At 42.1% G+C, this 25,811-nt stretch overlaps 1 protein-coding gene across 16 annotated transcripts in view; it reads left to right on the forward strand.

Moving 5' to 3' along the window:
- Window positions 1-25,811, forward strand: part of KIAA1217 (KIAA1217 ortholog) — a 638,036-nt gene that overhangs the window by 474,567 nt on the left and 137,658 nt on the right. For 8 of the 16 annotated variants that reach the window (XM_036880951.2, XM_036880948.2, XM_036880956.2 and 5 more), the window contains one exon: window positions 18,330-18,410. The exons of 7 other annotated variants lie outside the window; for them this stretch is intronic. In XM_036880951.2, coding sequence (XP_036736846.2) covers window positions 18,330-18,410 — 81 coding nt within the window. Of the gene's footprint in view, window positions 1-18,329; window positions 18,411-25,811 lie in introns of those variants that run through there. One more of the 16 variants, XM_057498284.1, reaches the window with a different exon arrangement.

Here is a 25,811-nt window from a genome sequence, read left to right on the forward strand (position 1 = left end):
GTAAATTATGATCAGGGCCAGGGGGTCAAAAAGAAGGATATTCTGCGCCAGACATCCCTGGCTAGGAGTTGAAATACCATAGAGCACATAGTCTGAAAATTATGGGTGACCTTCTCAACTTCATCCTAACCCTCCAGCCTGGGGGTGCAAACCAAAGGAGAGATTGTGGCTTTTCAGGGACTTGTGAGTTGGGAGTAGCAGCTGGCCAGTTTCTTGTGGGATTCTGCAGTGAGAGCTGGAGGGTGACAATAGTGTTGAGACCTCGCAGAGAGCTCTAGAATGACCCCTTATGCCTGCACATCAGCCTGACCCACAGCAGCTTCCTAGGGCTTCCAGGCGCAAGATGAGAGAAGTGTTCCACGCAGAATATGTTTAGACCAGCAGGGAGCGTTGATCTCAATCACGATTTCCTCTTTGCTCCCTGTGTGCTGGTCTCCTCTTCCGTCTCATTCCAACTCACAACTGCTGAATCAAACCTCCTTCAGGGGAGGGGAAGAAAGCCTGAATCTTCGCCACCCGCCTGATGCTAACGGTAAACTTCAGGTTGTCCAAATGGAAATTGCCTGTGAAATAACAGTGTCCCTCCAACACCCCTTTGGGGCTTGTTTATGGTAAAAAACTGCCTTCACAATAGCACTATATTCTGTTTGTGAGTAGTAATTTCTGGTCTTCTTTCTCTCTCAGCAAATTTTTCACTAGGTTTTTTCCATCATATATTCTCAACTTATTTCTGTGACGTTTTGATGGGAGGAGTGTCAGGGAAATTTTACATTAAATTTTTTTTTGCCCTTCTCCTAGAAGGGCAGTTGGTAATCTTCTTAAGTGTTACTCTGAAATCCTTTTAAAGGCACCACCCAGTGCCCTGATGATCATTTGTAAACTGTGCTTGCACCCAGCTCCAGAAATTCCATATTTATGGTGATATACAGGAACTGTAAGACTTTTCATTTTGCTAAGGGGCTGTTTTCTCTCTCTTAATTTCATTCTTTGTTTTTCAGTGAAGGGCCAGAGGCTGTTTGTGCACTTAGAGACTGTTTTCAACTTTTTGTTCCTGCTATTTCCAAGCAATTAGCAAAGTTCTGTTTAGAGTTGAATTGTTAAATGTGCACACATTCTATTTTCATTCATTGTAATTAGAGAGACACATATTAAATTTCTTCAAGAAGAACATCCAGAATCCAACCTTCTGTTTCAAAAGATTGAAATCTTTATTTATTTAATGAATAAAAGATTTGACTGGATATTAAAAATGACAACCAATAGTAGTCACCTAGCAATGAGAATGTATGAATTCTACTTAGTAACTTCAGAATCATGCTAGAGAGCTGCAGCTCTCTAGCCTTTTTGTTTTTTTCCTTTTTAACAGATTAATTTCCTTAATTGCAATGAATGTTAAAAATACTAATTTGTAGTTATGGCCCCACTTATGCTGTCTTTATCATAATGATGATGTTTGATCACACAGACTAGCAATTGATGGTGGCCCTTGTCTGTTTAAATAATATCAACCATCTCTGAATGTAAAAAAATGGCATCACTCTCTTACTTGATTGCTGTTAGTAGGGACATGAAATTGTCAAGAGTAGTGTTTGTATAAGAAGGCATTTTTCCCCCAATAGAGCTTATCAACGTTCACAATAATTTTCAGCCCAGAAGTATGTTTGGTTGTTTCTGGAGATTAATAGGCAGAAACCGGGATATGAGGCCAGGGTTCAGCACTGAGATCTCGGGTGATGTGGGCTGAAGATGGGCAGGCCTGCTGGCTGCGCTCATCCCTTGAGGCTCAGCATACCAGTCCATGGCAGCACAGAACTGGGGACCAAACAGGAATTAGCTTGGGGTCAGGGGAGGTCACATCTCCAGGGGCAGGTGGGCCTCAGGAGGTCAGGGCAGGAAGTCTCTGGGCCCCGGCCCCCAGCTGGGGATGGAGATGCAAACATCTACCCCATGATTTTCATTTGCTCATGAATGGGGCTGCATGTTGAAGTCTCTCATTCCTGCAGCTGAACCACAGTAGACACAACTGGCCACCATCCCTTAGCCACAGAACATTTTAGGAACTCCATTTGTGTGTGTACTTGCCTCAAGTTCCTCTCCTTAATAATAACACTACTGCTTTATTATTATCAGAGCTTTACAGGCAACAGTGCTCCGTTGGTCCGATTTAGCTTATTTGTGCCTCTTCGGACATCGTGAAGTAGGCAGGGTGATTATTGCCATTTTGCAGATGTGAGAAGTGAGGCTCAGTGGTTTAATGGGCATATACAAAGTCTCATGTCAGCCTGAGTAACTTACTCCAAGCAAAAGAGTTAAAAAAGTGCTGATCTGGGGTCTTGAGCCTGGGTCCTTCTGACTACAGAGGGCACTTGGAGCTCTGGCCCCACTTGCTAAGATCCCTCACTTGAGACTTTGAAAGGGGACCTCTGTAGTGTGGCCATGGGTGTTAGGAGGCATGATGTGTCTGCAGCAAACCCAGAGCTAAGATTTGCCAGAGAAGTTGAATCTAACTCATCATTTTACACACAAGGAAATGGAGACATATGGATTAGTTACACTGAGTGCGAGGTGGGGCCTGTAGAACCCAACCTCTGATGCTCAGACCATGCTCTCTGGACCACTGAGCCTTCCTCTCCCTCACAGAGTGGCATCAGCCACTGTTCTGCAGACGCCCCATTTATACCACTGCTAGCCATTGTGGAAACTTCGGGAGTGGATGTGGTGTGAAAAGGCCAGCCCTTCCCCATCTTACAGAGAGGAAGACAAGATGCTCAGAAGCATCTGGGCACCAGTGGTCAGGGTGCTATGAATTGCCGCACTTCTGATGCAGGTTGGTTAGGATCTAAGATTCTAGACTCTGTGCCTGTTTTCTGTGGGAGGAAAATAGGAATCAGACATGCAAAACATTCCTGACTGGTTTCAATAAACAATCTCATTTGTTAGCCTACCTTTCCTCCCTATTAAAATTCAATTATCTCCTCTTTCCTCTCTTAAAATTCTTAACTTTAATGAAGTCTCAAGTGTGAGAAGGCTACTTCTAAAGCAAAGCCCACCAGATCAAGACGGAGACTAGTGTTAACTGGCACCTGCCATGCCCACAGGAAACCTGCACAGCAGCTTACCCCCAGGCAGCTATTGAATCGCGGCTGGAATGTATTACAAAACCTTCATAATAATGAGGGAGAAAGAGAAACCAGGGGTTTGGAAGCCCTTTTCTTCTTGAGGGGTTTTGCATACTTTTGTTTAATTTAAGCATAGTATTCCAGAGAGGAGGGTTTTGGTGAAAATTGCAGAGAAACTCCTGCCAAACAGACATTCCATATCAGATGGAGATTTTCCTTCTTTCAAGGTGTGAGCTCAGCCAGGAAGCATTAAGCGTAGGGGAGCCTGGGTGGTGGGTGGGAATGTTCCCAGTGGCACCCCAGTGGTGGCTGCTGTGAGTGCTGGTGAGCTTGCGAGGCCGGCTCCCAGCACCTCAACTCCTCAGACCCAACAAGGTAGTTCATGGTCAAGAGGTAAATGCTCAAATCAAGCAGGCTGGCAAAGCCAAGCTTCCCCAGGACCACTGCCTTCTTCCAGCCTTTCATTCATCCTGGAAGTCCAGTCTTGGGAGAGAACCCCTGCCTTCCTGGGGGATTTGGGGGTGGGGGACATACAAGAAACAGGCAAGCAAGGGAAATACCTAGTGTGTTAGGTGGTGTTAAATGCTATGGAATAAAAGTAGGCAAAATTCTCAAAGAACTGGTCATCCTGATGTCCACAGGCTGCACCCAGTAGGTCGGTCACTCTTGTGGAGACAACTTGGGTTAACTTTTCCCAGACACGTTACATAGGGATGTTTTTCCAAGTCGGCTCACTTCCATTGCTCTCTGTTAAACGGGAATACAGAGGCTTAGGAAAGAACTCTGAGACCTGTTAATGAGACACCAGTCATCTCATACCTAGTTCCTGATGCATTTATTTATCCTGATGCCACCTCTCATTGGCATGAGACCTAACTTCTTCAAATCTCTCAGAGGTCAGTTGCATCGTTTAGTCTCCTGCTCTCTGAGACCGGAAGGGTGGAGATCGAAACACAGAACTGTGAATGACTGATCAGGGTTAATATAACATTTAACAGCTGCCATGGCCCAGACCGCCCAATTGGAACAGTGGCCGTCAACAGTGATGTGGCTGTAGTGGAAACTGGCTGACTGTCGCTGCATGTGGCAGGTTCACTTGCTTGCTTTGCAGTCTGTTTTTTGCAGACAATGGCAAGGTCATAGAAATTACTGTTCAACCCTGCAAACCCACTACTTGGAAATCCGGCTGCTTTGAGGACAAATTCTTGTTTTTTTGTTTTTGTTTTTGTTTTTGTTTTTGTTTTTGTTTTAATCAGGACTCCTTACCTCCATCTGACTCATGAGAATGTGAGAGCAGACCTCCCTTGGCCATGCACCGGCACAGGCGCTGAGGCAGTCCTAACATTTGTCAGGCTCTTAGTAAGCCAGGTAATGCATTATTCCACGCTGGCACTGAGTTTAGCAATTTTCATACATTAATATCTCATTTTATACAACAAAGGGTAACATAAGCACTATTATTACTGTTTTTACTACCTTGAGGAAAAGGAAACTGGGTGAAACAGGACCCAGGCAGCATTCCCAAGGTAATGTGCCTGAGGGAATAGCCCACAGTAACATCAAAGCAACAGACAGTAAGTGTTGAAATTGAGCTCAAGCCCTGTTCTGTCTCTTTCCAAAAATTACACCCCCAGCCACTGCCATTAAGTCACTGTAGGATCACTTTGGATTCTTAGGAAATTAGAAATTCTGAGGATTTCTGCCCTGAACTCTTCACCTTTCATGAGACATAGTAGCCTTTTTGGCTTGTTTGTTTACCCTTGTCTCTCAGACTTCACCCTGTATTTAAAGATTATTGTTGTGTCAATTAGGAATCTTAGCATGACTTACAAAATCTCATAAGGCTATCTCATTTTACTCCATCTTTAATATCAAACATCTTTAGAAAAAGAATTATATTACAATTGGGTTTCTTAATTGAGTGACTTTTTTCTTAACCCCCCAAAAGCTGAAAAAGCTTTGGTCCCCAAGTTCCTGATAGAACTGTGTGCTTTAGGAGAAAATTAGTTTTCAGACTTCTGCTGAATCTGCTCTTGTCCTTTGCTTTAGTTTTGCGTCAAAGGGCTGGTTTTTGTTTCTTCATGGCAACTTTATTAAATCTATTAGTTTTGCAGAAATCAACTCTTATCTCCCTTCCATCATTGGAGTTACTAGTAAAGTGGTCTTCCCATTGTAGTTTCAGACTGGTTACATTCAGCCAAAGTGAACAGTACAAGGGACTCTGTGAGGCATACCGCAGAGGATGAAGACTGACTCAAAGCAGTCAGTGTGGAGTGTGTCTTATTTCCCCCTAAGTCTGGGATTTCAGCTGCTTCCTTCCATCACGCTGGACTATTATTGTATGTTCAAGTCGCCCCCTTGTGGTGCAACTGATACAGAATCACAGTGAGAAAAGCAAATAAGATTATAAGTGATAAAGATCATTTACCTGTGATCTCATTGTTCTCCCCATTTTTAAGGCTCTCGAATGAATAAAAGATTGTTATCTGCTTTTAAATATTCATCTGTAGCTGTTCATATCATAACCCAGTGCTACATTTTTGGAGAAGGAAATGAACTGGGAAAGCAAACTCAAATAATTTGATGCCAAATCCCAGGTTACTTTTAAACTTTTAAATATATTTTATTTTTTTACTACAAAAGAAATATATGTATATCCTAGAAATGCTAGAAAGAACAGATAAAACATAAAAGAATCATTTAAAATCTCACCACACACGGTGGGGCGGAAGATGGCGGCATGAGTAGAGCAGCAGAAATCTCCTCCCAAAACAACATATATCTATGAAAATATAACAAAGACAACCCTTCCTAGAATAAAGACCAGAGGACACAGGACAATATCCAGACCACATCCACACCTGAGAGAACCCAGCGCCTCGCGAAGGGGGTAAGATACAAGCCCCGGCCCCGCGGGAGCCGAGCGCCCCTCCCCCCCAGCTCCCTGGGGGAGAAGAGCAGGCAGAGCGGGAGGGAGACGGAGCCCAGGGCTGCCGAACACCCAGCCCCAGCCATCCGGGCCAGAGTGCAGGGCCCTCGATACTGGGAAAACAGGGCAGCAAGAACAGTGAGCAGGCACTGGAGGCTGGGCGACAGAGGACATAAGAAAAGCGCGCGACCATTTTTTTTTTTTTGCTTTTTTGCTGCTTTGTTTTGGCGAGCGCTTTTTGGAAGTCTTAAAGGGACAGGGACCCCAATATTAGGGAAACAGGGCAGAAAGACCGGTGAGCAGAGGCCTGAGGCTGGCACCGGAGAATAAAGAAAAACGAACGACCACCTTTTTTTTTTAATTAAAAATTTTTTTTTTTTTTAATTAAAAAAAATTTTTTTTCTTGTTTTTTTTTGTGGTCGTTGTTTTGTTTTGGCGGGTGCTTTTTGGAAGTCTTAGAGGGGCAGGGCGGGTCACTTAATCCAGAGGTAGGGAATCCGGGATTTCTGGGCACCCTAACCCCTGGGCTGCAGGGAGCAGGGAGGCCCCTTACGGAGATAAATAGCCTCCCAGCAGCTCCTGCTCCAACGCGACTCCACCATTTTGGAGTAGCTGCCCGAGCCAGGCCACGCCCACAGCAACAGCGGAGATTAACTCCATAGCAGCCGGGCAGGAAGCAGAAACCCTGTCTGCGCGCAGCTGCGCAGCACAAGCCACTAGAGGCCGCTGTTCTCCCAGGAGAGGAGGGCCACAAACCAACAAGAAAGGAAGTCCTTCCAGCCGTCACTCGTCCCAGTTCTGCAGAATATTCCTATCACCATGAAAAGGCAAAGCTACAGGCAGACAAAGATCACAGAGACAACACCAGAGAAGGAGACAGACCTAACCAGTCTTCCTGACAAAGAATTCAAAATAAGAATCATAAACATGCTGACAGAGATGCAGAGAAATACGCAAGAAAAATGGGATGAAGTCCGGAAAGAGATCACAGATGCCAGGAAGGAGATCGCAGAAATGAAACAAACTCTGGAAGGGTTTATAAGCAGAATGGATAGAATGCAAGAGGCCATTGATGGAATTGAAATCAGAGAACAGGAACGCATGGAAGCTGACATAGAGAGAGACAAAAGGATCTCCAGGAATGAAACAATATTAAGAGAACTGTGTGACCAATCTAAAAGGAGCAATATCCGTATTATAGGGGTCCCAGAAGAAGAAGAGAGAGGCAAAGAGATGGAAAGTATCTTAGAAGAAATAATTGCTGAAAACTTCCCCACACTGGGGGAGGAAGTAATCAAACAGACCACGGAAATACACAGAACCCCCAACACAAAGGATCCAAGAAGGGCAACACCAAGACACATAATAATTAAAATGGCAAAGATCAAGGACAAGGAAAGAGTGTTAAAGGCAGCTAGAGAGAAAAAGGTCACCTATAAAGGGAAACCCATCAGGCTAACGTCAGATTTCTCAACAGAAACCCTACAGGCCAGAAGAGAATGGCATGATATATTTAATACAATGAAACAGAAGGGCCTTGAACCAAGGATACTGTATCCAGCACGACTATCATTCAAATATGACGGTGGGATTAAACAATTCCCAGACAAACAAAAGCTGAGGGAATTTGCTTTCCACAAACCACCTCTACAGAACATCTTACAGGGACTGCTCTAGATGGGAGCACTCCTAGAAAGAGCACAGCACAAAACACCCAACATATGAAGAATCGAGGAGGAGGAACAAGAAGGGAGAGAAGAAAAGAATCTCCAGACAGTGTATATAACAGCTCAATAAGCGAGCTAAGTTAGGCAGTAAGATACTAAAGAGGCTAACCTTGAACCTTTGGTAACCACGAATTTAAAGCCTGCAATGGCAATAAGTACATATCTTTCAATAGTCACCCTAAATGTTAATGGGTTGAATGCACCAATCAAAAGACACAGAGTAACAGAATGGATAAAAAAGCAAGACCCATCTATATGCTGCTTACAAGAAACTCACCTCAAACCCAAAGACATGTACAGACTAAAAGTCAAGGGATGGAAAAACATATTTCAAGCAAACAACAGTGAGAAGAAAGCAGGGGTTGCAGTACTAATATCAGACAAAATAGACTTCAAAACAAAGAAAGTAACAAGAGATAAAGAAGGACACTACATAATGATAAAGGGCTCAGTCAAACAAGAGGATATAACCATTCTAAATATATATGCACCCAACACAGGAGCACCAGCATATGTGAAACAAATACTAACAGAACTAAAGGGGGATATAGACTGCAATGCATTCATTCTAGGAGACTTCAACACACCACTCACCCCAAAGGATAGATCCACTGGGCAGAAAATAAGTAAGGACACGGAAGCACTGAACAACACAGTAGAGCAGATGGACCTAATAGACATCTATAGAACTCTACATCCAAAAGCAGCGGGATACACATTCTTCTCAAGTGCACATGGAACATTCTCCAGAATAGACCACATACTAGGCCACAAAAAGAGCCTCAGAAAATTCCAAAAGATTGAAATCCTACCAACCAACTTTTCAGACCACAAAGGCATAAAACTAGAAATAAACTGTACAAAGAAAGCAAAGAGGCTCACGAACACATGGAGGCTTAACAACACGCTCCTAAATAATCAATGGATCAATGACCAAATCAAAATGGAGATCCAGCAATATATGGAAACAAATGACAACAACAACACTAAGCCCCAACTTCTGTGGGACACAGCAAAAGCAGTCTTAAGAGGAAAGTATATAGCAATCCAAGCATATTTAAAAAAGGAAGAGCAATCCCAAATGAATGGTCTAATGTCACAATTATCGAAATTGGAAAAAGAAGAACAGATGAGGCCTAAGGTCAGCAGAAGGAGGGACATAATAAAGATCAGAGAAGAAATAAATAAAATTGAGAAGAATAAAACAATAGCAAAAATCAATGAAACCAAGAGCTGGTTCTTCGAGAAAATAAACAAAATAGATAAGCCTCTAGCCAGACTTATTAAGAAGAAAAGAGAGTCAACACAAATCAACAGTATCAGAAACGAGAAAGGAAAAATCACGACGGACCCCACGGAAATGCAAAGAATTATTGGAGAATACTATGAAAACCTATATGCTAACAAGCTGGGAAACCTAGGAGAAATGGACAACTTCCTAGAAAAATATAACCTTCCAAGATTGACCCAGGAAGAAACAGAAAATCTAAACAGACCAATTACCAGCAACGAAATTGAAGAGGTAATCAAAAAACTACCAAAGAACAAAACCCCCGGGCCAGATGGATTTACCTCGGAATTTTATCAGACATACAGGGAAGACATAATACCCATTCTCCTTAAAGTTTTCCAAAAAATAGAGGAGGAGGGGATACTCCCAAACTCATTCTATGAAGCTAACATCACCCTAATACCAAAACCAGGCAAAGACCCCACCAAAAAAGAAAACTACAGACCAATATCCCTGATGAACGTAGATGCAAAAATACTCAACAAAATATTAGCAAACCGAATTCAAAAATACATCAAAAGGATCATACACCATGACCAAGTGGGATTCATTCCAGGGATGCAAGGATGGTACAACATTCGAAAGTCCATCAACATCATCCACCACATCAACAAAAAGAAAGACAAAAACCACATGATCATCTCCATAGATGCTGAAAAAGCATTTGACAAAGTTCAACATCCATTCATGTTAAAAACTCTCAGCAAAATGGGAATAGAGGGCAAGTACCTCAACATAATAAAGGCCATCTATGATAAACCCACAGCCAACATTATATTGAACAGCGAGAAGCTGAAAGCATTTCCTCTGAGATCGGGAACTAGACAGGGATGTCCACTCTCTCCACTGTTATTTAACATAGTACTGGAGGTCCTAGCCACGGCAATCAGACAAAATAAAGAAATACAAGGAATCCAGATTGGTAAAGAAGAAGTTAAACTGTCACTATTTGCAGATGACATGATACTGTACATAAAAAACCCTAAAGACTCCACCCCAAAACTACTAGAACTGATATCGGAATACAGCAAAGTTGCAGGATACAAAATCAACACACAGAAATCTGTGGCTTTCCTATATACTAACAATGAACCAACAGAGAGAGAAATCAGGAAAACAACTCCATTCACAATTGCATCAAAAAAAATAAAATACCTAGGAATAAACCTAACCAAAGAAGTGAAAGACTTATACTCTGAAAACTACAAGTCACTCTTAAGAGAAATTAAAGGGGACACTAACAGATGGAAACTCATCCCATGCTCGTGGCTAGGAAGAATTAATATCGTTAAAATGGCCATCCTGCCCAAAGCAATATACAGATTTGATGCGATCCCTATGAAACTACCAGCAACATTCTTCAATGAACTGGAACAAATAATTCAAAAATTCATATGGAAACACCAAAGACCCCGAATAGCCAAAGCAATCCTGAGAAAGAAGAATAAAGTAGGGGGGATCTCACTCCCCAACTTCAAGCTCTACTATAAAGCCATAGTAATCAAGACAATTTGGTACTGGCACAAGAGCAGAGCCACAGACCAATGGAAAAGACTAGAGAATCCAGACATTAACCCAGACATATATGGTCAATTAATATTTGATAAAGGAGCCATGGACATACAATGGCGAAATGACAGTCTCTTCAACAGATGGTGCTGGCAAAACTGGACAGCTACATGTAGGAGAATGAAACTGGACCATTGTCTAACCCCATATACAAAAGTAAACTCAAAATGGATCAAAGACCTGAATGTAAGCCATGAAACCATTAAACTCCTGGAAGAAAACATAGGCGAAAACCTCTTAGACATAAACATGAGTGACCTCTTCTTGAACATATCTCCCCGGGCAAGGAAAACAACAGCAAAAATGAGTAAGTGGGACTATATTAAGCTGAAAAGCTTCTGTACAGCAAAAGACACCATCAATAGAACAAGAAGGATCCCTACAGTATGGGAGAATATATTTGAAAATGACACATCCGATAAAGGCTTGACGTCCAGAATATATAAGGAGCTCTCACGCCTCAACAAACAAAAAACAAATAACCCAATTAAAAAATGGGCAGAGGAACTGAACAGACAGTTCTCCAAAAAAGAAATACAGATGGCCAACAGACACATGAAAAGATGCTCCACATCGCTAATTATCAGAGAAATGCAAATTAAAACTACAATGAGGTATCACCTCACACCAGTAAGGATGGCTGCCATCCAAAAGACAAACAACAACAAATGTTGGCGAGGCTGTGGAGAAAGGGGATCCCTCCTACACTGCTGGTGGGAATGTAAGTTAGTTCAACCATTGTGTAAAGCAGTATGGAGGTACATCAAAATGCTCAAAACAGACTTACCATTTGACCCAGGAATTCCACTCCTAGGAATTTACCCTAAGAACGCAGCAATCAAGTTTGAGAAAGACAGATGCACCCCTATGTTTATTGCAGCACTATTTACAATAGCCAAGAATTGGAAGCAACCTAAATGTCCATCAATAGATGAATGGATAAAGAAGATGTGGTACATATACACAATGGAATACTACTCAGCTATAAGAAAAGGGCAAATCCAATCATTTGCAGCAACATGGATGGAGCTGGAGGGTATTATGCTCAGTGAAACAAGCCAAGCGGAGAAAGAGAAATACCAAATGATTTCACTTATCTGTGGAATATAAGAACAAAGGAAAAACTGAAGGAACAAAACAGCAGCAGAATCACAGAACTCAAGAATGGACTAACAGGTACCAAAGGGAAAGGGACTGGGGAGGATGGGTGGGTAGGGAGGGATAAGGGGGGGAGAAGTAGGGGGGTATTAAGATTAACATGCATGGGGGGGTAGGAGAAAAGGGAGGGCTGTACAACACAGAGAAGGCAAGTAGTGATTCTACAACATTTTGCTATGCTGATGGACAGTGACTGTAAAGGGGTTTATAGGGGAGACCTGGTATAGGGGAGAGCCTAGTAAACATAATATTCGTCATGTAAGTGTAGATTAGTGATAGCAAAAAAAAAAGAAAGGGCAGTTCCTGTGTGGTAACCTCCAACGAGTTCTACACAAGAGTATAAAGGGCATATAAAAGTGTAGGCAAAGGGTCTGTTTGTGTTTATACAGAGGATCAAAGCCTAATTGGGCTACCCCGAAAATGAACTAAGATACGATATGAAAAAGAACTTCCAACATCTGCACTCTCTGGAAGACTCATGCCAGAAGATGATCATCAAAAAACCCCAACAAAGATCCACGCACTGCTACAGCTGTAGATGCACTCATCCCACCAGTTCCTGGACTTGCCATGGGAATGAGGAAGGAGATATCTAAGCTGGCCTGTGCATACAGTAAAACAACAAATTTGACTGGATCTATACTGTTGGAACTCAACCAAGAATTTGGAGAAGTGCAAATTGTAGCGCTCCAAAGTCTTACAACTACAGACTATTTACTGTTAAAAGAACATATGGCATGTGAACAGTCCCCAGGAATGGGTTGTTTTAATTTGTCTGATTTCTCTCAGACTGTTCAAGTTCAGTTGGACAATATCCACCATATCATAGATAAGTTTTCACAAATGCCTAAGGTGCCTAACTGGTTTTCTTGGTTTCACTGCAGATGGCTGGTAATTACAGATATGCTTTGGTTATGTAACTATACTCCTATTATGTTAATGTGTGTGTGCAATTTAAGTAGTAGCTTAAAACCTGTACATGCTGAAGTTACTCTACAAGAAGATATATCAAAGAAATAATCAATCTTCCCATGTTTTCTTCCGCCTGCTACTTCTATAGCTTTTCTTCTTCCTTCCTAATTACAACCCTTAAATAGAATTCGTGCCTCATATCAAATTTACCGAGTATCATAATTCTTCCAAGTGGTAAAGATACCTCAAGACAAATGCTGGGCATAGAAGCCACAGGGCATAAATATGCAAAGAAGTAAAAAGCTAACTTTTTCAAACAATAAGGCTTCTCTCTCACTTACCAACTTCACATTTCCCTGTATGGCCCCGGAAGATGACTGGTTAGCCAGAGACGGGTAAGATTCCTCAAGGGAGGAACAACCTAAGACAGGCACAGTCGCAGGGGGGCCATCAGGTGAGAAATTGGGGATCAACAGAGGTGAGGCTTAGAACCTCACCCCCCCGTTCTGAGAGAAATCTTCTGCATACGTGGATGTTTTATTGCCCTGGTCTAGCTTGGATTAACACATAGTCTACAGGCACACACCTGATCATCTACATGTGCTCTCTTACAACACTAAACTATGTTTTCTACCTTTATCTTGTATCTACCTACCACTTCAGCATTTTATTAAAAATAATAATAATAAAGAGAGAAATGTGGTATCCACATATAAATCAAGTATAAAAACCAAATCAGTATTCATATTTGAACTGACTGTTTATAGTTCATAATGCATGAGCAAAACCGAAAGTTTCTGTGATGACTGCCCTTGTACTGTTCACTATGTAACTTATTCATTATGTAAGAATTTGTTCTACATGTAAAAACTTGTTTGTTATGCCTCAGAAGATTGGAGACTGACAAAAATTAGGCTTGGGGTGGAATAATGATTGTGCATTGAGCATTGACTCCCCTATACAGAATTTTATTGTCGTTAACAACCATTTGATCAATAAATATGAGAGATGCCCTCACAAAAAAAAAAAAAAAAAAAAAAAAAGGACAGACTTCCAATGGTAAAATAAATTAGTAACCGGGATGTAATGTATAGCATAAGGAATATAGTCAAGATATTGTAACAGCCTGGTAGGGTGATAGCTGGAACCTAGAATTATGTATATAAATGTTCTACCACTGTGTTGTACACTTGAAACTCATGTAATGTAATACTGTGTGTCAACTACCCTTCAATAAAAAATAATTATTAATTAAAAAAAAAAAAAAAGAAAAGAAAATCTCACCACACACATGGGTTAGCATCTTGATGTATATCCTATTTTTTTCTAGGCATATAGACTCAAAGAAAACCAAGCACATGTCATTTTCTCTAACATGATTTTTTTCCACTGAATTATATGTGTGAAGTTCATTGTGTGTTGTTACAGAGCTGGCTCCTTCCTCGTTGTTAGTAGTTGTTTAATTTGGTTGGTCCCATTGTATACATCCTTGTGGATTATATAGATTATTTCCTCAAAGCTGATAGCTCCAAATAGAATGGCTGAATCAAAAGGGTATACAAAACGTTAAGGCATTTGGCAAATTGTTGTTTAGATATGTGTTAAAATAAAGCATCTCTTTGAGAATGCAGTTTTTAAAACCAAGGCTTCAATTCCTAGCATTTGCATTCCTAGACGGAGCCAGCAATCATGCCTCGTGTTTGCATGCCTCAGTCTCGTTTAATCCTCACAACAACCATGTGAAGTAAATACTGTCATTGTCCCCACTTTTCAGATAAGGAAAGTTAGGCATAGAGAAACTAAAGGGCTGAGATGTGATTTCAGAAGCAGGGAGACAGTAGGCTTTCAGAAATTATATAAAAATACCATTTTGCATCTCTTGGATCTTGAACTAAGTGGAAACCAATCCGATAATTCTCCATTGGCAAAATAAAGAACAAGGATGTTGACAGTAAGAGAAGAAGAAAAGGAAATGTGCTTCCAAATTTAGCCACATGAATAAAAATTTAAGTTAAGGTTCTGGCAGTTAGATCTTCATGTTAGAAGAAAATGGGGTGAACAATTCAATGATTACTGTATAATTTCACACTCTGGGGAACTCCTAATGGAGACCTGTTTGCATTTGATCTTGTAAATTTTTCACAAGTGCATTTTCTTTAACTCCAGTTAGTCTTCAAACTGGTCAAATCGCTCTCAGATAGTCAAGAGGTGACTAGACGTAACATGATATCAGAAAATCTTCAGTTTCTGAACAAAACCAGAACTTTCCTTTATGAGTTTGAAAATTTTGGCCATCTCTTGGGAGTTCCTTACAGTTTCTCTCTCCTTGTTACTCACTAGAGACCTAATTTCGTTTCTGACACATTTACGACTCTTTTCTTTTTATGTTATTCTATAATTGTCTTTATTACAGGAAACTCAGAAAGAGACTTAGCGAAAGGAAGAAAATCAATACTGCTCCTCATACAGACTGTCACAGATACTCTGTGCTTGTCGTTCATCTCAGGTTCTCTCTGCCGTATCTGCATCAGGCATTTATCCGATATTTGCTATTCCTCATCTGCCCTTCTCAGGCTCGCCAACATTGTCGGCATTCTTAGGAAGGAAACCTCTGAACCTCTTTTCTGTACAGCTGCACACGGCCTTTCAAAAAGATTCAGGCGCCGTCAGTGTGGGGGCAACATCCCTACTCGTTCTTTGTCCATTTTTCTTATGATACTCACTGAATTTATTAGGAGTCTTTGAAGTAATCAGTGTCTTTCTGCTTAATTTTTATGGCATTATTCTTTTTGCTGCTCCAGCTGTTTCCTTGAGGTGGTGAGTCTCGCGTTTTCCCAGTTACGTACCCTTACCTTGATGTAACTTCGTCGTATCGATAAACTACTTGATCATCATTATAATTGTCATTATAATTCTCTGAAGTGACTTGGCAATGCTCAGCTCCTTTCCCACCCACTCTTACCTTTTTTAGGAACAATTTTCTATTTTATAGTCAAATCCATAAATCAGACTTCTAAGTCCTACACACTTGATTTAGCCCAGAGTATGTGAGTGGCCTGATAAAATCCAGTTTGCTGTCTCTGCTTCCTGACTGTAGGTCTCAAAACATTTTCCAGGCAGATGGAGCTTGCTGAATAGGGAGAAGGTTTTCTATGAGCTTAACTTTGTAATCCTGAGAGAATTTATGTGTTGTTATAGAGGCTGAAGTTCTGGGGGTCCTTCTGGAGTCCTTTCTCTATAGGAGCCACTGCATCTTTTAGAAAGGGTTTCCTGCCCCTCCAGCCCCCTTGGGTCCTTGCCTGCCTGCTCTGCTGGCAGGAGACACTTCCAGCTTCTGTGTCTCCTTGACCTCAGGCAGCGAAGGCAAGAAAAGGTACAACCAGCAGAGTCTGCGCTTGCTCCAAAGTGTGAAGCCTTGCTCACTCATGTATTCCTCCTGCCCGCGCTTTCTTGAATTTCAGACAAGTCTTGCCTAAAACAGCTGTGTTAGTGGCTTTCCTTGTCCCCTTTTGTCCAGGTTTCTGTCATGTTGCAGGTTCCTCTGCTGAGAGTCACCTTGCAGAAAGAAGTGGGGGTCTCTGTCCCTCCTGGCAGCCTGGTCGTGGGGTGCTGGCCTCCTCCATCCCCCCTCCATTGTCGGCCTGATATGTTACAGGCTGTCTCCTGGGTTCTCTACCCTCAGCCCATTTGTTTCCCCCTCCTCTTGTGATGGAAACTGTGATTTTTCTGTACCCTTTTTCCCCTTGCCTGTCTACAGCAGCTCTTCAAACCTATCATTCTGTTTTTATCTCACACTTTTATTTATCAGGCACCTACAGGGCTTTATTATTTGTGAGCCACCACTGGATGGTTGATGAAGCCTGTAAACTTTAGAGGAGGAGAATCAGAGCCCCTACAGCAACCCTCACCTTCCTGGCGAGAATATATTCACCTAGAAAAGGGCTTTTAAGAGGTCAGTGCAGCTAATGCCCTTCTAATGGTGTCACTCCCCTTTTCTCTTACAAGGCCTTTCAAGTTCTTTTCCCTTTTTTAAACCCAAGTGCATTCTGAGTAGAATATTTGAGTCCACTTCTGGTCTGGAGATCTGTCTTTTAGGCTTTCCGGCTTTGGGATATAGGCATCTGTAATCAAATGTTCTTTTTCCAGTGAACATTCATGTCTGGTATGTGTGAGACTGCGTTCTAAATAATATAAAATTAAATAAAAGGCATACACACATGTTATATATACATATATCTATGTCTGTAATGGTGGTATGGCTCATGGATGTTGTGTAATTCAATCATGATGGTATTTAAAGGCTCCGTATATGTCGGTCATCCATACGGATATATCTGTATCCATGTGCTGTTATATATATGAAATGAGTTGCCAAGCCATGCTGTCTCATTGGCTGATCCCCACCCCCTTTTTTTCCTTTTCTTTTTAATTGTGGTAAAATACACATGACGTAAAATTTCCCATCTTAACCATTTTTATATGTCTTAAGTACATTCACAGTTTTGTGCAACCAATCCCCAGAACTCTTCATTTTGCAAAACTGAAACTCCATACCTATTAAACAACACCTCCTGGCCCCTGGCACCCACCGTGCTACTTTGTATCACTATGAATTGACTACTTCAGCTAGCTCGCATCACGAGACTCACACAGTATTTGTCTGTTTGTGACTGACTCATTTCAGCCAGCTTAATGTTCTCAGGGTTCACCCATGTGTGTCAGAATTGCCTTCATTTTTGAGGCTGAACAGTATTTCATTATATGCATGTACCACATTTTATCTATCCACTCATCTGTTGATGGACACTTGGGCTGCATCCGTCTTGTGGCCATTGTGTATAATGCTATTACGGACATGGGTGTACAAATCCTCTGAGGCCCTGCTTTCAGTTCTGATTGGCTGATTTTTGGATGCAAGAGTGAATCATTCTCTTGTCATGAGGATGATGGAAATTTTCACTTTTTAAAGCATAAACATATTTTTCCACCATGGTTTTTAGAAAATAAAGTTGCCCAAAAAATTAATCAGTGGATCAAGAATTGAAATATTGCAATACTGACACAGTGAGCATATTAAACTAAAGACACACTCCAGGCTTAGCCAGATTCAGACATCAGAATCCATTCCCTGAATTGTAATTCTGGTTTCTGTCCCTGTAAGTGCTTACATTGGGTCTAATGATGAAGATGTCATGCCATCCTACCTGGCAAAGCAGAGCCACAGAGGCCAGCACCTGCCCAGGGTCTGTGCCAACCCACATGGCAGTGGGCTCACCCCCAGCCCATGTTCTATGCAAGGTATTTCATGGTGGCTGGGCAAGAACAACCTCAGGAAAACAGGTCGATGTGACATATTCTCAGATGACACAATTTAGATGCATCTGGGACAGGATATTTTAGGGAAAACTCATTGCACATCAGGGCTGGCTTTCAACATTTCTTTCTGAAATATATGGACGGAACTGCAACCGTTTTGTTCCTTCCATGGGGGATGAGGGGCTAACTGTGCTCCATTTTCATCATGAACGAATAGATGGTCCATTTGGTCAACGTACTCGTTTTCTCTTCATGTTTTCACCCTTTTTCCTTTCTATTTTTTTTTCTCTTTCTCTCCTGTTACACAGGCTTTGCAGTGCATGCTGATCTCTCTCCAGGCAGAACTTGACATTCAAAGGTACTTGATGAAAATTGAACCATCTCAGCGAGTTAGTACTCTACCTTTTCTTTCTCTACACTGACTTGTTCCTCACTGCCTGCCTTTTTTGCTCAGCTGTGTGTGGCATTCTAATCAGTGTTGCCACTAAACTGATCACCTGTACTTTTCCTGTCTACCCCATGCCCTGATTGAAACCCATCAAAGCCAAATGCTTGCAGCATTATGAAACATGTGCTTTTTAAAGACTCATTTGTGAGAGGTGATATTCAAATGAACACTAATTGCACGCTTGCTTCAAAATATTTTCATTTGCTTCCCGCAAATTGGCTTGTGGAATCAGTGGCAATGCAAGGGAAAGTCAGATATCTTGGCACAATTGTTGGGAAGGTAGGGCTCCAATGGTAGACTCCATCCTCGCCCCCTTGCTCAAGGCAGCATAGTTGTGGAAGACAGAAACTTGCATCATTCTAGGCTTTGTAACTCATCCTTTGCTCAACAATACATCCAATATCAGGGCCAGATCATTGTACTGATGTACTCCTAGTAGTAAAAATGATAGGAACAGACACATTTATATAGAATGTACTGTGTACTAGGCACCATTCCAAGTGCTTTATAAGAATTAACTTCTCACAGCAATTCATGGGATAGGTGTACTATGTTCCCATTGTACAGATAAAGAATCTGAGGCACAGAGAGGTTAGGTAAGTTGCCCAAGACCACACAGCTAGTAAGTAACAGAGTTGGGATTTAACCCTAGGCAGTCTGGCCCCAGAGTCAGTTTTCAGCATATTATTTATTTCCCCATAATGCTCAGTGTCCTCTGTCTCATAGTGGGTCAGCTTGGAATGTTAGAATTGGAAAGGAATGGGGAGAGTTTCTGCTATTTAGATACCTGGCTTGCTATTGGATACCTGTGCCACCTGACCCTTATTGCCACCATATCCTTTTTGTCCCCCCAAATGTGGCCTGCTTCCTGGTGGTCTCCAGAGCATGCACACCTTGGAACCACCCGACACCTGAAACTCTGTGCTGAGGGGGCACCCAGCAGCCTGGCTTTTGTACAGAGGGGACCTCCTTCCCACTCGGTCAGGCTACGGTGACCACACTGACCTCTTCGCTGTCCCTTTCTTCACAGTCAGTGTCTCTGATCTTTTTTAGTGTAATAAGTTCAAACTAGAAAGTTCCTGCCCAAACAATAGATACAGCCGGAAAGGTTGGGCTATCTGAGAATTTTTTCAAGGGCTTTTTTTGAAAGCATTTATACAAAAGGTACAATGACAGTGGTGATGTTGGGAGGAGTGGGATGAAAGTTAAGGTTGGAAATTGAAGGTATTATTCCCTTTTGGTTAAAGAGAAACTCTCAGGGCCTCTGAGGATGTCAAATTCTCTGCTTTGAATTTGGAAGTAAGCATTTACCAACTTAAGGCAAGGTGGGCACAGTAGGAGGTTAGTTGTATACTCTCTTCTTCCACAGGACCCCAGGATCCAGGAGACCCCCCCCACCCCAGTACAGTAGGGAGAGGAGCATTCTAGAACCACCCTGTGGAGAGTGGTACCAGAGAAGAGTAGCTAAAAACCTTCCATCATTTACAGTTGACAAATTCCTGTGCATTTTTATTTCAATAACTCCTGACCAAAACTGTATCAAGTAGACAATCTGAATATTTTATAAAAGTGAGAACTAAGGTTCAAAGAGCTTTCACATGGGGTGGCACTGCCAGTGCACGGCGGGCTTGGAGTCTGCATTCCGTAAGAACGGTGGGATGAAAAGTCTTCTCATTCTAAGTATGGTCTTCCTTCCATCTTTCCAAGCCCTGATATCCCTTCCCAAAGCAGGTCTAGAGGGATAAAGAACCTTTAGCCTGGAAAGCTAATCAGAACTTTCCACAAGATGATTTTTCATGTTGAAAATCATTACAGTGAAATTGGGAGAGCGGTCAGTGGTAGCCGTGGGGCGTGTGTGTTTGGAAATGTGAGTTGGAAAGTTAACAGCAATCTCTATTTCCAAGATGTCTGGAGAGTGTCTGGCCACTGGGGCCAGAGGCTTGGTGGCCCCCTGGCCCCATGGTGTGGTATCCTTCTGACCCAGCTGCCCTGGCCCTCCTTACTGGGGGTGGTGAGGACATCTTCAGATCTCCACGACAGGCTGAGGGAGGGCCCTCTGGTATCAACGAAAGCCCCTTTGGTTTCACAGCCATATGTTAAGCTCTGGGGGCCCTCGGGCCTGCCCCCTGTACCCTACACCCTCTCTGAACACAACTGGAGTCCGAGCTCAGGATGGCTTTGCTGGGAGGCCTTGTAAGGCATGTATATAGTGTCAGGTGTTATGTTGGCAGTACTTGGAATTTCAAAGCCTGCAAACAGGTCCCTTCCTTTCATCACTGGAATGCCACCAGCAGTCTGCAGACACCTTTTATCCTGAAGCCTTTTAAGGGCACTCCTGATTCTGAATTGCAAAGGCATCTATCTGCTGCTTTGCTCCGCCTCCCAGTGACAACTGTGTGCACCAATGCCCGAGAAGCTGTGTTTATAATGGATACCTTTCTGTTTCAGAAATAAAGGGAGACAGAAAAGAAACTGATCAAATCAAGGCAGCTTGTCGGAAAGAGGCATCTACCTTAAGGTGGATGAACTAAAAATTAAAAGGCAATACCTCATAGGAGGAGGAGACAAATTTATGAATATTCCAGCTATGACTGGCTTGAACATTAAATTTAGCTTCCACTTTTCTGATATAGGTGATGTATTATATATATTTTATATGCTTCTCATTATAAGATGAAGTAATAATTCTTACTCCTTCCTGAGGCAAATTTATTTTCCTTGTTCTAAAATCTAAAAGCAACATTGTTGGCTCATGCCTCAGAAAAGGGCATCCATGGACAGAGTAGATGGGGTCAACAAGAAAATGGCTGTGTTCTTCAGCTGGCTTTTTATTTTTGTACCAGCTCATCCAAGAGGAAGGCATAACACTAATACTTGCAGGAACGTGCTTCTGTAATGGGTGGCGGACTGAGTTAACAAGATCCAGATTTGGAACTTGCTGATGGGGGAACTTTCTAACTCGATGGAAGTACATCAAGAGAGATGATAGCGGGCTAAGGCTTATCTTCCCTAAATAGCCTGTGTCTCGTTCTGGCTCTGGAGGGAAGTCAGAGAGCAACCACTTGGAGGTGTTATTTCAGAAGCGAGTCTGTGTCATGTTACATCCTGTAAGTGTGGGAGGCTGCCCTGTTTGCTGACCTGGTGGGGGGCCTGTGGCCTGTCTACAGGGCAACAGGCTTCCATGCTCCTTTAAGCACAGCCAAAGCTCTTAAAGGAAAGAAGTGAGGAGAATCATATCATCTACACACTACACTTGCTTGAAAAGTTTAAAATATTCCAGAGGTCATAAAAAATTGCTAAAATTCTAAGTTTACCCAGAATCAAATTTTAAAAGCCTTAAAAATAAGTTGCTCTAACAGTGTCAAAACTACAGATGGGGGAGTCCCTCTTCTTAACAGGTGAAAGGCATTGTTTGCATGGCCAAAATTTAACTGATGGCTTTTGGCTCTTCTTTCTTCACTGTACCTTTTTTGGATGTGGAATTCCATGCATTTCTGGATTCCTGCAAAATTTTGTCTGGCATGAAAAGGAAACTGTGTCTCTGTTCCTGTGTTTTCCCGTGAACTGGTGTGCTCATTTCAGTGGCCATCTGTAAGGACAAGTCCTTTTACCTGGAATCTAAGTGTGTGGAATACACACAAAAAAAGGCAGAAACAAGCATGAATATCCTCAGGGCACCATAGACAAGAATCCTGCTGGACTCTACATGTTTTGTGAGAAAGTCTTCCTTTCCCCTGCTCTGCTCTTTAAAAATACCATGCTTAGTCAGTAATTCTCTGATTTGCAAAAACAGTATGTTCTCATTTCAGAGAAATAAGGAAGAAAGCATGTTACTCATAATACTACCATATAAGGAAAATCAATGCTAATATTTAAGTATATTTCTTCCATTTCTTAAGTTATAAAAAAAATCCTTTAAAAATCTTGATTATGACTGTATAGTATCCACAGTATGGCAACATTGTAATTAGTTAACTGGCCTCCACTGTTGTTCCTAGGTTTATTTATTCTACTAAAGATGTCATATGTAGAGATTTGCTTCCCTAACTCTCTAATGCAGGAGATATCACCTCTCTAATTTTTGCAAATCATATTAATCTAGCTTGGCTTCGATGATTATTAAAAAATTTATTCTCATCACTTGGGGCCATAAAGAAATCCCAGGGAGTGAGTCTAATCCAGGAAAACTGGGTAAGGTTTCTGAGTCTCCTGGGACTCAGAAAATGCAAAATGGCCTTTCATCAGTCTGTTTGGGGTGCATTCAGCTCAAGGGGTTCTCTGCTAAGCCTTCTAAGCTTGGGCACCAGCTTTCAGCCACTCATCCATTCTCCCAGCAGGGACCACTCCTTGTAAACGGAATCAGGTCTTCACAGTTTGGAGAACGCCACCCCAATCGTCACCACACCACCAAAGTTAGCACCTTCTTCCTGGACCTGGAAAATCATTCACCCCCTCCTCCTGCCCATTAGCAACATTCCTTTTATGCCATTCCAGGGGACAACTCCGGATTCATTTTCCAAATGCTTTAACCTTCTAAACCCCGTCTAGGGAGAGGGTCTTCAGGTGGCCTCTGTAGCATAAGACACTGTTAACAGCCCTCACCCCTGGGAATTTTACAACACAAAGGCTTGGCAGTTTTCCCAGGAACTTGGGGATAGGAGTAGATGTTCTATAATTATTTATTTTTGCTGACAAATTTGAGAACAAGATAAATTAATAATATCTTGAAAGATTAGTCTGACACAGATAACTGGACAGATAGTATCTGTGCAGCATGGAGCTTCTTTAAATAATGAAGAAGCATCCTTTTCTACACCGAGGAGTTCTTGTCATTTGCCCCTTGCCATCTGTAGGAGGAGGCCTCACATGGTAAGAGTGGGTTGGCAGAGGGGTCCCACGTGGCCCACTCGGCTTGGTGCAGAGCCTGCCTTGCCACATTGGATGCCTGTGGCTGCCTCGAGACTGTGAGGCAATGGGCAGTGACCACTTGGCGTCGCTCTCTTTCATCTTTCTGACCTGATCATAAAGTAATACACACAGTGAAGGAAACTGTAGAAACAAAAGACACAGTTGTACTTTGCTCAACTGCTGAATCATTTGATTTTACTCTAGACCAAACATGGTTCTGTTTTCACAGGTGAAAATCATGAAAAATGTCTGGGTACTCTTTTGATGGGAGGAGGGCAATACTACCCTTGGAGAAACAGGGTGTAAACTAAGTTTATCAAGGATAATTCATCAAAATAAACCCCAGAGAAAATGCAACCCTCTTGTCTGAGCCGAGGAAGGGAAATACTGATTTTCAGAGCTAAACAAAGGTAGGAGAAATTTATGAGAATCTGAGAGATGAGCAGTTGGAAGTTGGCATTAAAATGGAGGATTAGGCAGATAATGTCCCTCTCATTGTAAGGCCCAGAAGTTCCTGGCGCTGAGACTGGCATAGGTCCACAGACTACTCAGATGAAACTCCCAGATACACATAAAGCAGTTGTGTATGTGAGTATATTAATAGCAGGACCCCTTATGCTTGCACTCAAGTTTCTATTAAAAACAAAAGCTGATTTCTCCTCTAAGTCTTTAGCACCAAACACCCTCCCCAAAGTTTCATGATCGTTACAAAACTAAGTATACAGCTTTCTCTTAAATTGTACTGCTTGTCTCACATCCACCTGTCATATTCTAGAACTGTAGATGCCTATTCCCCAGATTGGCCATCAGCATAAGAGTGGTATGGAGATAGCGGCTAGGGTTTTGTTATTCTGGCCACCAGCCAACAGCAGCTGTGGAATGTAGCCAGAGAGCCATGCAGAGACCAGGGCCCAGCACTCTAATACACCTGGCGGTCGTCCCCAGGGCTCCCTTGAGGATGGCAGCTGGCTGGCCTAGGGGAGAGGATCTCAGCCGGTGCGGCCACCTGGGGTGGGTTTATGTAAGGAGGGGTGGCGGGATGGAAGCCAGGATTCCTCCCAGACCTCTGTCTTTCTTCCCATTCCCAAACCAAACCCAGCAGAGTCCTTAGACTTTGGAAATAATGATGGACAATTAGGGAAGCACGGTGGCACTGTGGATTGTAGAAAGTACTCCGTAAGCAAATATAGAAGCTTAAACCTTCCAGAGCAACAGCTTGATAATTCTCTGGAGGCTAGAGGCGTGTGGAGGAGGGATGGCAGAGAAAACTCAAGTCAGGGATGACCCATTGTTCGTGAACTTTTTTATATATTTCACCTTGAATCTTTGTAAGACTACCTAACAACTACTAGAAAGTTCTCCTCAGTTGAAGTCAGAATTTTGACTGGGTTTGAATGGAAAGCTTCATGAGTGCAAGAAAAAGGCTTAAGGTATCTGCATGTCATAATTAACTTAACCATGTCGACTAGTAAGTATTAGGATAGTGAGTCATTTCAAATTCATTTGCATGTAGAAAGCCGCATTATGTTTCTGAATTCTCTGTGGAAATCAGGCAGTTATTGGAACAAAATAAAACTTCAGTAAAGCAATGTGGAGTTTTCTTTTCAAAATATACCGTAATCTGAAGTGAAGTATATACCTAGGCTAGCCAGGCAGCTGTTCCTGACGGTGAACATATTTCCTAAAGCTGCATTTGCAGGTTTCATTTTCTGGGCCTCAGCATTGTAATTTTGAGTGTAAAGGGCCTGAAAAATGGGAATGAAGAAACATCATCAAGACCTGTAGCTCTCATTCTCTTTTCTCTTTGGCTCCAGTCTCCAAATGCAAAGGCACTACAAAGATTACAAATAAATTTGATCCCCTAGTCTCACATAAAGCTCCTAGTGAACATTTCAGCAAATATTTGTTTATGATCATAAAATGCAAATATGGCAGTCTCTTAAAAAAATTAATGCTCTGCAATTCTGTTGTATACACTTGAGGACGTAAATGCAGAAACCTAGATCTTCACATGAGCTAGCTATGTATTTCTATAGAGCAAGCTTGATGGGGTAAGTAATTTGAAAGAAATCTCAGTAAACAGTGTTCCAGATGACATGATTTGTTTTCTTCTTTGTGCTGTGTGTATCTTAGAGTTATGAAATTTTAGTCTTGAAAGGACTAACTACCAGCTAGCCCAACCTCTAGTCTTAGCAGATGAGAAAACTGATTTAGTGATACATTGCCCAGTTTTTGATAGAAGCCAGTATCTCCAGGCAGGAAAAATGACAACACATCACAGGCACAGACTTTACCCCTGAGTGTCAGCTTGGGAATTTGACAGACTGGGGCTCAGTTCCTTTATTTGGTAGAATTCCAGACAAGTTGCTTAAACGATTGACTTTCTCAATGGTAACCAGTGTCCTGAAGGGACGGTGAAGGTTAAATGAGGTTA

The sequence above is a fragment of the Manis pentadactyla genome, chromosome 3 (genome assembly GCF_030020395.1).
Source record: "Manis pentadactyla isolate mManPen7 chromosome 3, mManPen7.hap1, whole genome shotgun sequence".
In the NCBI taxonomy this organism is placed as follows: Eukaryota; Metazoa; Chordata; class Mammalia; order Pholidota; family Manidae; genus Manis; species Manis pentadactyla.